Raw genomic sequence first — 14,158 nt, 5'->3', positions numbered from 1 at the left:
GACACCCAGACAGTGACATCGGTGAATACATAACCTCCTTGGTGGCGGTAGAAATCGTTGCTATTATCCAAATAATACACAAAACAATTAAAGCATAATCATGAATCAGTAAAGAATAAAACAAGAATACAGCGCAGAATCGCATGGCCGGACGCACTCTTAGTGAAAAAGTTTTCCTCCATTTAGTGGAAAAGGAAGGGCGCCTTTTGCGTCTGGATATACTGAGCAACAGAAGGGCGCCCTGTACGTTGGGCACGAAGTATAGGAAACTTGCATGGTTAAAAAGAAGGGCGCCGCCTACGTTGGGCACGACTTCCGCCTCATTTTTACAATGCGAGAACTCTATCTTGTATTTCTAGTATCTTTGGTTGCGGTCAGTTCCGTTCAGTTGCGTTCAGTTCCGGTCAGTTCCTTTCAGTTGCGCGGAGCGCTCATGTCGACGAGTTGAGTTGAGTTGAGTTGAGTTGAGTTGAGTTCCGTGTCGACCTGAGCCTGCCTTTAAACCAGCCAGCTTCCTGTTCTTTGGTAACAGTTAAAAGTCCTTGATCGATGGCAGAGTGCGAGATGCGAAGTACAAAAACCAATTTCATTAGAGAGGGCGCACTTTATTGACTGTATAAAGTATACCGGTACATAAAAGCGAGAGCATTCCAGCGGATGCGATCTACAACCTCTGAATTTGCCAAGTAACGAAGAATTGTAGAGAAAATGGTAATCTCCTATGAGAAATAGTCTGTATTTCTCATTTTTTTTATTCTTTTGCGTAAAACTAAAATTTATGCCAACATTTTTCCATTGTTTATAATATATAGAGTAATGCATATGCTTTATTCCAAAAAAAAAAAATCTTTTTAGTGAAATTTTGCGTAGGCATACCTTACAAAATATGCCTACTAAAACCCCCACCAGTACAGATTTAGCCCAAAACACTCCACATCACATGCCATAGAAAAATATAATCACGTCATTCGAAAATAAAAAAATGTTATTGCTGCGAAGCAGCCAGTTCATATTCTTGACAGCAATTTGACATCTGAAAGGTCATTGTTTGTCAAAAAACAACAAAGGGCCTAAGAAGACTGAAAAGCGGAGTTTCCTTCTTTCATTCTGCCGGGTAAAATCAATTACTTTAGGCGACGTTTGTAGACTAACCTACTCGTACCAACGTCCGCATGTCGCACTAGCACTCTAGGCCGGCCTATACTAGCTAGGGTGGTATAGGCCTAGCCTTGAAGGGACGAAGGTCCCAATGAAAAACAACGTCGCTCTTTGATAGCTAACATTGTCTATTTAACATCACAATAATTCATTATTAGACCTATAGTTGTTTTTTGAATTGTACTCCACAAATCTCAGCCGATACCTCGCACAACTCGTTAACGTCTCGTATCTATTGTCGTGACGTCATGGCTCGCTGGCTCACACACTTTCGATGTCTCGCACTTGTGATCAAATAACACGCTGGCTCGCACTTTGGCAACACTCTTTGGCAGTCAACTCGCCCCTAGAAAACCTGCCCTTGGAAACTTGCCCCATAAAAAAAAAAATGTACACTTCCTAGACCATGCAGTCTTCAAAATAAAAATTGTAACCTTTGGTAATCAACTACATTTTCCACATACATAGAAATTTTTGAAACTTTATAAAAAAAAAACCTAAACCATAATTCACCACTATATATAGACACTTTTTGACAAAAATGAAAAATTACGACTTTGTTACCCAATGAGAAGTGTTCTAATATAGACAATGGGTCGTGTCTCATATTATTTGTTATATTTTTATTATTCATTATTTTCACTTGACTCGCATAAATAATTTTGTTCGAAGAACATTTATATGCAGTTGTACTTCGCAGCCTTCACTTGCAATTTTCAATTTCTAGTTAGTATATTTATAGACCTATCAAAAGATTTTGATGTTATGAACCACGATAAAATTGTTAAAAAAGATCAACACTATGGTATCCGTGGAATTGGTTTTAATTGGATATAACCTATCTAAGTGGATGAAAACAATTTGTACAAATATGGATGATATTAAATCACCACTACAAAAATTTTAAATGCGGAGTGTCGCAGCATGGAGAAAATCTATTAATATATTTCCTCCATGGTCGCAGGGATCCATCATGGGTTTTTATTTATTATTTATATAAATTATATTTTTAGAGTAAGTGATATTTTAAATGTGACTTCCTTTGCGGATAATACCTCTTTCTTCTTATGCGATAAAAACCTTAATCTTATTAATACATTAAAAACTAATTAAAAAAAAATTAATCAATGGTTTAAGGCCAACAAACCAATTTTAAATATTGGTAAAACAAATTTTATCATTTTTAGACCAGACCAAAAGATGATCCCTGTTATTGATTCCAAAATAAAAATTAACAATTTAGTGTCGAATGGTTCGCTAAACAATTTAAAAAGTCTCGACTAATTACTCTAAGAAATTGTTTTGAATAGAGATATTTTAGGATAACTCTAAGACATCTAATAAAATGAATTTTTCCCTTATGATAGAAATGTTTAAAATGAATTTTTCCCTCATGATAGAAATGTTATATTTTTTTAACAATGAGCCAATAAACTTTTGCTATCCAAAATATCCATACCTTCGTCTACCGATAGGTAGACGCTAGTCGATTCCATACCAATTGAACACTCCCAGGTCCCGTCTAAGTTATTTTTAAACCCTATTATTGTTAGACTGCTCTGTTTATCCATATTGGCAATCATAACCGGCGTTAGGATCCAGTAGATTTGATTATTAATTGCTATAAGTCCACCACTACTGTGCTGCCAGACAAACATAGCTACCGAATCAGAACTGATGCACGTGAGTGTGACATTATTGCCAGGCAAAATAGGATCCGTGTCCACTGATATCACTAGAGAGGCTGAAAGAACAATAAAGCATTACAATTTTTAAAGGGAAAAAATACGGACATTGCACTAATATTATATTTCCTGTGCCTTTTTGGTCTTATCACGTTTTATAAGTTTGTAGTTAGGTAAACAATAGGCTTAGAGCTGCGACTACCAGCGGATTCGGGGAGGGAAGCTCAGATGGTCAAGACCCTCAAGCTGTGAAGTGAAGTCCCTCCTTAGACCTCGTCTTTTTTGAATTCATCAACCGTCTCGCATCGTGCTGGACGGTCTCGCAATTCAAATGGATTTTGGATGAAACACGCATTTTGCAGAAAGACATGTGTGATCATAAGTTTGTCTCGCATTTTTACCACAAGTATATGTGTGATAATTAATTATCACAAATTATTAGGGGGAAAATGTATTTAAAATTAGAAGAAATTAGTTCTATTAAAAATGTAGAAACGGTCATGCAGGAACTTGAGTCATTAGAAAATTAAACATACATTGTAACTCAAATTGTACGTGGCTTTATTAAAAACATTTATGTTTATGTACCGTACGTATTGCATATTGTCAACAAGCACTCTGAAATCGTTTTAAAATAGCTTAAAAATGCTCAGAGCTCCAGGCCATGTAGGACAGCTCTCAACGAATGTTGTCCTATAAATAAATAAAGAAATTGTGTATCAAAATGCCTCCGACAATCTGTTCAACCATGAAGCCTCTGTGGTCTAATGATTAAGACACTTTCCTTGACAGCGAGAGGTCGCAGGTTCGAATCTCATTAAAAACATTGTGGAAATGTCATTAATTATATTACGGATTAACATTCAATATATGATTAAATTTAAAGAATCGTAAATACATCGAGGTCGGAGTAAAATAAATCCCTACAAATTGGACATACACAGGCCTAACCTAGATACGAAATGTGCCACTTTCAACGACGTGGTGTTTCGGATTTTTAGGTACTTCATAATGTCAACATACTATGTAAAATTATGCACAAGGTAAATAAAACATTAATAAATTTAAACGTAAAAGAAAAAATGTAGGTCTATAGCGCACAATAAAAAAATGTAATATTATTGGACATTGAAAATACTAAAATTTTACCTTAGGCCTATATGTAAATGTTATATTATAAATAAATGGAATTAATGAAAATTGCGAATATGAACAATTAATTACAAGCGCTTTACGTCGCGGATAAGATGGGTAGACATAAAAAAATTATAAGATCAAGAATTCGCAGGGGGGGGGGTGCGTATTATTTAAAATATGTAAAATTATATTTTACATATTAGTAGATTCAAAAATCGATTAAATAAGCCTTGAACACCTGAACTGTCATTGTGTCCCCTGGAGTTTTCCCCAATATCCACATACAAGAGATTTTGAACGATGCCCGAACATGCCCACGTCGTTCTAGTCTGGATGTCGTCCATTTACCAGGATCCTCGTCGGGCAAATCCTGGAACCACCCCTGATGATCCCACAATATCATAGTTACCTGAGAGATTTGAAATGCGTGAGTTAAGTGGGAATTGGGGGGGGGGGGCGGCAGGGCCCCTGGGGTCAGTGCCGGAACCCTGGAAGCCTGGGTTCCAGTCACATAATCAATGGTTGGTTGTGATAATCACAAGACCGAACGCGGCTATATTAGATTCTACTAAGTGCATGGTTGGCTGGGTTGTTTTGGCGGTGTCTATGAAACGATACCGAAGACCGAAAATTCTAAAAACGAAGATCCCTATTTTTTCTCTTTTAATTTGATGATAATACACCAGGCTGTCACAATATCAAAAATACAATTTTTTTGGACGCCTGTGAAATTTTCAAGGGTCTTCGTTTTATAGACACCCTATATGGGTAGGCCTATATACAAAACGAAGACCGAAGACCCGAAAAACGAAGACCTCCAATTATTTCTCAATTATCTTATTGAAAGTATTTCAAAATCATCATAAGACAGTTGCCAAGCACCTATTTCATTATTTTATCGAAATAAAATTAAGAATATCAAGAAATACTAATGGTCTTCGTTTCATAGAAACCCTATATGGGTGTCTACAAAACGAAGACCGAAGACCAGAAAAACGAAGACTCACAATTTTTTTCTCTCAATCGTGATGAAAATAATGTTTTTAAATCACTTCATGCTACGTATATATATAGTCTTTTTAGCACATTATTGTCTCAATCTAAGTCAATTTAATCCATGTTAAAATAAACAGTAGGAATGCTGTACAGTGACGCATATGTGCAGCATCGGTCATTTGGTAGTGACACAAACGTAGGATGGATGAGATAATTAAGGGTCATCGTTTTATTGACACCAAAAAAACAAAGACCGAGACCCGAAAAACGGAGACCCACATTTTTTTTTCTCCCAATCGTGATGAAATAATGAAATAGGTACTTGGCAACTGTTTTATGATGATTTTGAAACACTTTCAATAAGATAATTGAGAAATAATTGGGGCTTTCTTTTTTTTTTTTTTTTTCTTTTTTCTCGTTTTAACACCCACATAGCGTGTCTATAAAACGAAGACCCATGATTTCACAAACAGACGCCCAAAAAAATTCGTAATTTTGCTTTTGTGACAGCCTGGCGTATGCGAGATGCGAGATGGTTGGTAACTATGCAGTATAATTGTCGGAGATAAAGATTTTTGTCTTCAAATTACAAAACCTTTGAAAAATCAATAGGCCTACCATATTCTTACAATTAATTCACTTCAGCCTCATCAACCTGATTGGCGATGAGGAAGATGTGGAATTCGTGTCGGTTACATTAGAACCATCAACGATAAATTTGTTCATTTTCCGTTGGAACAAAAATGTTCTAACGGATTTAACTTTTCTTCACGGTTGTTCAATAGTCATCTCCTCCCCTTACTTTTTGTGGGTGAAATGGGTCCAGGTTCCCCGCCCCTTGGTCCTGAGCAACATTTTTAATTCTTACGGCAAAATTCTGCGCTTGCCCCTAAGTTCCTAGGAAGGTCTAATTATTGTAGGCATAAATATTATCTGAAAGAATCATTACCATTTCCAGAATGAATCGCTAAAATCGTCACAAAGAGATATATCAACAATAGTTCCATCTCCGTAAGTTTCGGAATAAATCTAGTGTGCGTCTCACTTTCCAATCACGTCTACTATTAATGAGCGGACAGAACACTTGCAAAGTATATTGTTTGGTTGTGATTATTCATATCTGTTGTAGTCACGTTGATCATGCGTATTATAATTTTAGCCACAATTTACTTGGCAGTATTTTTAAAGCACAATGCAGTGCAATCAAACAGAGGTAGGCCTAATAAAATGCCTCTGGCGGGACTCGAACCTGCGACCTCTCGCTGTCAAGGCGAGCGTCATAACCATTAAACCACGGAGGCTTCATGGTTGAACCACCAGATACACTCCATTACACAATAACTACGGCTAGAAACAAATAGTTGCGTATACTATAAATCAAAATAGCCGTTAACACTGTTAAATTATATATATAAATCATCAAAGAAAGGCAACTACAGTGTTCGAATAAAGGACATAATAATACATCGTGTACCATAGCTCTCAACGAATGTAGTCCTGTAAATGAATAAAATAAATAAATGCCTCTGGCGGGACTCGAACCTGCGACCTCTCGCTGTCAAGGCGAGCGTCATAACCATTAGACCACGGAGGCTTCATGATATATATATCTGTCTCTTATACACATCTAGATGTGTATAAGAGACAAAATGTATGCTATAAAAGAGTACCGGCTAGCAATATGCTAGCGAGTTTTAACCGATATAAGAATGTGCTGTTACTTATGTACGTACGGATAAAGTTTGCCTACTCTACGTTTGACAATATTTTAGTATATTCTTAATTAAATACAATTAAAACAGTTCCTGGAAAAGATATGAGGGAATAACGAACAAAACCTCGATTACTATTAGCAACATTTATATACACCTCTAGATGGCCACTTTTTGTAAAATTCATCATCATCACATCCCCATTAGTCAAAATGAAGCTCAAATTTTTGGGATTTTTGACAACCATAGAGATCTTATTAATGTGTGTGTGATATACCATAGAAAACAAAGCTTAAAACACAGGCTGTCTTTGAGTATGTACGGTACTTTACATAGGCCTACTTCAAAAACATGTTTTTACAACCATACCTTGCAGCTCAACCATCACAACTTTTTTTTGCATTTAGCACAATTTTCTTCACTTTTATTGCTATTAATATTATTATTATCAAATATTACTATCGTCATCATCATCATCATTTTTTGTCGCCCGGGGAAAGAGTAGAAATGTGTGCCCCCTCCCCCAATTATAATTATAATATTTTGAAATAAATTGATATTGGTTGTATAGACTTTAAGCATATCATATCATATCATATCATGCACTGTCTAAATAACATTATTTAAACCCGAATAACTATTATTGTTCTAGCTCTCATCTGTTCTTTCTTACCAGGGGTGGTGCCAGGATTTGCCCGAGGGAGGTCCGAGGTCTGGGGGGGGGGAGATTTTCTTGACGAGAGCAAAGTGGGCGTGATCGAGCGTCGCCTAAAATCTTCCGAAAGTGGTCTGCGGGCGAAGCCCCCGAAACGAATTATGGTATTTCTCCCCGACGGGGTGGGGGCGCAGCTATCTCTGAAGTGGAGCCGGCGCCACCCCTGTTTCTTACTATTGAAACTGCATTACGATGTTCAGAACTTTGTATACAACTTTACCATTATCCTAATTTGTAAGGCTGTTGTATTTATCGCATACAGCTTATAGTACTCTTATTCTCTAAATTTATCTTATAGTAGGGTCTTGTAAGTTGCTGAATTTTTAACATTAAACTCACAACTGACTTTTTGTGTGCTTTTGCATCAGCAAATAAGTTAATAACATGATCAGTTAGCAATGTTGTCTGCTTCATCACGCTCAAAAGTAGTGCCAAAGCAGATAGTCTCGCTTTTCCCATCGTGGCTCTGAGATATGGCAGGATGAGCAGTCATGTAGTGTCATTACAGAATAGGATAAAAATAAAAAACAAGAGAAAACGGTCGAAATGGACTGAAAAGAAATCACAATCTATAAATTTGCCAATAAAAACAACTACATTCAGATGCTTATTATTAACTGGAAAATATTCATGCCTGACGACATACATCAATTTCGTCGTGTTTTTATAAAAAGTGCTTATTTTTTTATTCTTATTCTCCCATTTCAGCGCCCCTCCCCACCCCCAAAAAAACATGGGGCCCGGGGCACGTGCCCCACTTTATCCCCTAGCTACGCCACTGGTTCCAGTGGCGTAACGCCTATGCGCTCTCATGCGGCGGTCCGCAGGGCTCCCGAAATCTAGGGGCCTCGAAGGGGCCCATACCCATATGTTCCTCGATCTAGCACCCTGACCAAAAAGGACTTTATCGATAAATAAACGTCCATAATGAAATCGTCTGTAGGGCATATATCATATTAATGATTAAAGAGAAGCCCCCCCCCCCACACTCTCGGCCCGGGACCCCACCAAAGTTGTCAAAAAAAATTAATGGAGATAAAAAGAAAATTATATTCACAATTTGAAGTCTGTCAGTGCTATTTCCGGCCATCTCGTGCCACAGTAATACATTTTCTTATCTCAGCCCCACAAGGGCAACGGCATCATGTGTGTCTAAAAACCGACTGTAGGAAATATCATATTATATCCAAAGGTGGAATAAAGTGTGGGAGGGGGAGCTGCCGGCCTGGGGCCCACTAAATTTGTCAAAATATTTTTTAACTGGAGATAAAAAGAAAATTCATAATTTTGTCTGTGAAGAAGTGCCATTTCCGGCCATCTAAAGGTGCCATATTCATAAATTTTCTTACTCAGCAGCCCCAATCATTCTCTGGGTCTGAGGTGGTATAGACTCTCCAACTGTGAAAGTCTCTCCCTGGCCTCAATTTTCTGGATTCATATTATATAATTTGTCGTTAAAAAAATTTAAAATAACAATGCACACCTAAAATCCCACGATGGAATTGGTGACCGGGACCCAAAAAGGGCCCCAAGTTTCAGAAATACACAGGGCCCCCGGTCCCATATCGTTACGCCACTGACTGTTTCTCATGGTTTTGACTAAATGGGTGATTTAAGTAGTTTGGTCCCTTGGCATTTTTACTTTTTTTTTTAAACAAAATGCTGCACTTGCTCCCATAATCCTAGAAAACATAATTAATGTAGACCTAATATTAATATATATATATAACTTAAAGAATCATTACCATTTCCAGAATGAATCACTAAAATCGTCACAAGAAAACATGTCAACAATGACTCCATCTGTGTAAGTTTCGGGAAAAAATTCAAGTGTGCGTCTCACTTAGCGTATATGCTTTTTATTAATGAGCCGAGCAGAACGCTTTCAAAGTTTAACCTAATCTTTGGTTGTGAATATTCATTATCTGGTCACGTTGCTCATGCGTATTATAGTATGGCCTGCAGAAGTTAGCATTATTTTTAAAGTAAGGAGGAAGTCCAATCTTATTTTTATTCCAAGATTAATTTCTACAAATTATTTGAATGTAATAAGGCTTGATTTTGAATCATAGCCTAGTAGGTATAGTAGTAAATGTAAAATAATCGTTGCGGTCGGTCCCATAAGACTGATCGGAAGAGCAATTTATTTTATTTCTTTGCGGTCGGCATGGCGGGAATGATAATAATTTATTTAGGCTGTTTGAAACGAACGTCTTTTGATTCTGATACTCCACGAAGAAAACACGTATTACTTGGACCAAGGTTATTCATCTCCACGATTTTTGCCTGAGCTTTGACTCTCCTCAATCACATTTTGCTTAAATAACATAATATTTGTGTTACCATTAGAGAGCTAAAACATCTATTGTATTAATTCCTTCTTACCAACACGACTTTCCACAATATAATTTTAGGGGAATCCCCTAAGTGTATTATCACAAATATAGATCTCTTTGTTGGTCTATATTCTTGAAAATGGAAGAAACTATCTGGGTACGGGCAACTAATTTTGTAATCAGCGAATGAGAATTATCAATATTAAGTTTTGAAGTATACATGAAAACGTCATAGTAATTGAGGCTTTCACATATATATTTGCAATGTAGGTCATAGGCCTACTACTATAGGCTTAATGCAGAACAGAACAAGTAAAGCTCTGAAGTACCCTATTGATTGCAATTTGCGCACATGGTAAAATGTTCCTACATAGAGTCGAGTGAACTGTTCAAACAGTAAACTGTTATTACTCTATTTTTTATATTGTTTACAATAATATTATCAATTATAATAGTTAATATTATAATATCAACTATAACAATAATAATAATAACAACAACAACAACAGCAACATCAACAACAACAACAACAACAACAACAATAATAATAATAATAATAATAATAATAATGTATTTGGCCTTACCCTGTCTCTTATACACATCTAGATGTGTATAAGAGACAGAGTATAAGGTTTGTTATTTTCAGTAGCCTAATAAATTGAAATCTTGAGTCATTTCATTACCATCGGAACCCGTATGGCCCTGCTTTCAAACCGGCTTTTTCTTGTTGCCTCTGTGAGGGCCGGGTTCCAAGCGACCACCCCCGGCAATTCTTGCTCGGGCCTGTGATGTTTATCAGTATGTCTCAATTTCGCGAAATAATATTTTATGAAACTGAAAAAAAAAATGGGTCGTGAGAAGAATAGGCATGATTTTTTGGGATTGGTGGTAGGTTGAATTACTTGCCCATTTTATAGGCCCTTCTTAGTTGATCTTTGCGTTTACGGTCTCGTTAGCACTGTGTGTGCAGTGGTGATTATTTTGATGATTTCATCAGATATGGCGATCATGCTTTTGGCATTGATGAGTCCGTGTTTACGGGGCTGTGGCTTATAATTTGTTAGTAAAGTGTCCATGATGTTTATCGGATAATTAATATTATAATGTAAATCTCAATATAAATATCAGTATCAATATATACCAATGCAAAACCAATATAGGGCCTAATACATACTCCAAGTACGAAATGCACGCCATCGTGTAGGGAAATATTTCGACATTTAAATGTCAATTGTCATCATCAGGAATGGATGGAGGGTGCACTGTATTTATTATTTTTTTTTATCCTTGTGTTTACCTAATAAATACAATGCACCCTCCAATTCGAGACCCGGCCCCCAATTCCGAGACCCCTCATCGAGACCCTTTTCATGGACCAAATAACCAGGGTTTACATCTCCCTGAAATAACAATCTCCAATCTATTATTTTAATCTAAGCTATTAAACCCACTATGTGGAGGTCGAGCCCCGAGACGACCCCAAACTTTCATGCACAAAAGGTGGTGTCAAATTAGAGGGTCAACTGCAAACGTATCTAACTAAATAATTTTAATTAATTAATTTTTTTAATTATTTATTTATTTATTTTTTTTTTTTTTGTGGTGTCGAAATTTGATAGATTGTCTGTCAGTTGTTTAGAGGGCGTTTTTGCGGCACGAGAAAACGAGCGTAAAACCGACGTTGACATACTCGCCTACTTTCTAGTTCGGAATCCGCTAGTTTTATATAGTCTAGGGCTATATAATAATAAGGCGTTGGTTATTGAGACAGTCTGCTTAAGTTGATTAAGTAAAAGTAAGACAATTGTGCCAAGCAAGATATTATAGGCCTAGGCTAGGTCTAAGGCTATGCCATGCCAGCCTAGACCTGGCCCTATTTAGTATTTGGCCTTACCTTGGCCTCCTAGGGCCTAGGCCTATAGGGGCTACTAGGCCTAGGTTAGGCCTAGGCCTAGTAGTAGTGGTAGGTCGAGGTCTAGAGTTTTAGGCCTCTTAAATATTAACTAGGTAAATACTAAAAATGGTACATTTTTCAACAAAAACATACCTTTTTGGCTTTTATTATAAATGCAGCGTTTCTGTACTCGGTAGCACGACGAGCTGATGCCATTTTGCAATCAGCAGTAATTAATAAATTGCTAGTTAATTTAAATGTACAGTGCTCATTTTTCATAGTTACCAACCGTCTCGCATCGAGTGGGATGCTCCCGAATTTCAAAATGATTTTGGATGAAACACGCATTTTGCCGAAACACATGAGTGATCATAAATTTGTCACGCATTTGGCACAAGTCTCTGCTTGATAATGAATTATCACAAATTCAGAGGCAAATGTATTTAATTTAAATTTAGAAGAAATTGGTTTTATTAAAAGATATAAAAACGGTCATGCAGTAGCTTGAGTCAGCTTTCGTTATCTCGTTCGAGAATCAATTCACCAAGAAATTTCTCTTTCCCAACAAAAACAACCCAACCAACCATGCACTTAGTAGAATCTAGTAGTTGTGTGCGGTCTTGCGCGTTTATTGTCACAACCAACCGTTGATTATGTGACTGGAATCCGGTAATTCTGCACTGGACACCAGTGCCCAGCCCCCCACCCAACTGGTGTAGTCACGCATTTCATATCTCTCAGGTAGGTAACTATGATTTTTACAGTATATTAAACATCATGGAAACTTATTTATTTGCACACTTAAGACTTAAGTGAGTTTGAGTAGAATTCTCTTTTTTTTTTCTCAATTTTTGTTAAATTTTGACAAAAATTAGGTTTAATATCTTAATTCAATATATTTGATCACAATAGAATCTCTATCAGGTCTATTCATATTTTCTGTATGTATATTGACGATGTCCAGGGACCGAACCTTTGATAATTATCGATTAATAACGCAAAGAATTTACTATTGATACATAGAAGTCATGAAAAAGAATAAGAAGCCATTAATTACGAGGTTTTGTCTATAAACGATCTGCTTTATTTACAAGTCTCATGGAAAAAACACATAAATAATACTGGATAAATGTGTACGTTTAATAGTTTTTGTTATTTTATTTTATTAAATTTTCTACCTACAGTAGCATCCAAGGCCCCTACCGGCCTCTGGGAACTGTACTTGCCCCGTATGCTCCGGCCTCTCAGCGCCACTAATGCTGCATTTTGTTGTCAGATGTTTCATGGGAAATTCTGATCGGAATTCGGAAGACTGCCCTTTTTTCAAAATAAAAAAAAAAATATTGCCTAAAATTTGAGCTAATTAGTAATACCTTGCCGGTTAACCAACCATATATTATCTTGGTAAGTATAGCATCAGCATCTATTGAGCTACAGGATACAATAGAATGTATTGTTTCCAATGAAAACAAAGAAATTACAAAGCTCACAAAAAGTACATTTCAAATGAAATCACAATAATATTGATCAAAGATATAAGTATCAACATAAAAATCCAATTGACAAAAGCACAAAAGTATTTAAAATTATAGAACAATATTTATTATTGTTTAGGATCATATATTATTATTATTTTTATTAATAATAACAATAACAATAATAATAGGTAGTAATTGTTTTTGTCGTGATGGAATAGACAATAACTGGATTTGCGTCAGGAGAATCAAGTATAGGTGTAATTTTGCCCTACCTGACGTGGAAATGCAATTGTTTTCACACGTACTGAGTATTTAGTAAATTTTGTAAGTCAAGTACTGTAGGGAAAAATTACACCTATAACAATAATAATAATAATTATTATTTTTATCAATTACCATTATTATTACTAGAGGGTGTGCTCGCTTCGCTCGATTACCCTCTCTAGTATGTGAACCTCACGATTATTCTTGAAGCAACCACTAAAAGGAGATAGGTTGCATGTTGCCTCGCTCAATTATTTTATTACGTAATGTCACAAATTCAGTAGTAAGATCACTTTTTATGTATTACAAAGCATGGACATAGACAATTAGAGCATTGAGCTTAGGAATATGTGGTTTATATAGCAGTTACATATAATTTTTTTTTGTAAAAAAAACTACTTAGAAACTCAGTAAAATGAAATGAGACAACATTGGTCAGAGACTTATTGTAGCTCATTGAGAAACCGAAAATTGACTGTGCTTGACAAAAATTGACTGTTTTTTAACAGACTGTGCCTAAAATCTGAGTGTACTTAAAATTGACTGTTTGAAAGTTACCCTTTTGGCGTTGTGACGTAGCATGGGATTTATCCCATGGTTCAGTAGGGGTTAATCATGAATTTGCTATTTCTAATCATTGGCCAGGCATACAGGTCAATGACATTGTTCTATTTGATATATCATTCCATTGATTTGATGCCAGTGGTCTTGTTTTTGGGACTGGTCATTTATCATTTGGCTCTGACATGTCAATTGTGGGGACCAAAATGTTCAATGACCAGG

General features: G+C 36.3%; 1 protein-coding gene across 1 annotated transcript; it reads right to left on the bottom strand.

The window, feature by feature from the left end:
• Window positions 1–2,441: 2,441 nt before the first annotated feature.
• Window positions 2,442–9,257, bottom strand: LOC117119386. The gene is made up of 2 exons (XM_033264188.1): window positions 9,149–9,257; window positions 2,442–2,902 (listed from the first exon to the last, which is right to left on the bottom strand). The coding sequence occupies exons 1-2, from the start codon at window positions 9,204–9,206 to the stop codon at window positions 2,574–2,576; spliced, it is 387 nt and encodes a 128-aa protein (XP_033120079.1). The 5' UTR covers window positions 9,207–9,257; the 3' UTR covers window positions 2,442–2,573.
• Window positions 9,258–14,158: the final 4,901 nt, after the last annotated feature.

Source organism: Anneissia japonica, unplaced genomic scaffold (genome assembly GCF_011630105.1).
Source record: "Anneissia japonica isolate Jap-2015-1 unplaced genomic scaffold, ASM1163010v1 scaffold3855_len16335_cov89, whole genome shotgun sequence".
NCBI lineage: Eukaryota > Metazoa > Echinodermata > Crinoidea > Comatulida > Comatulidae > Anneissia > Anneissia japonica.
This window is presented reverse-complemented; position numbering and strand designations above follow the sequence as displayed.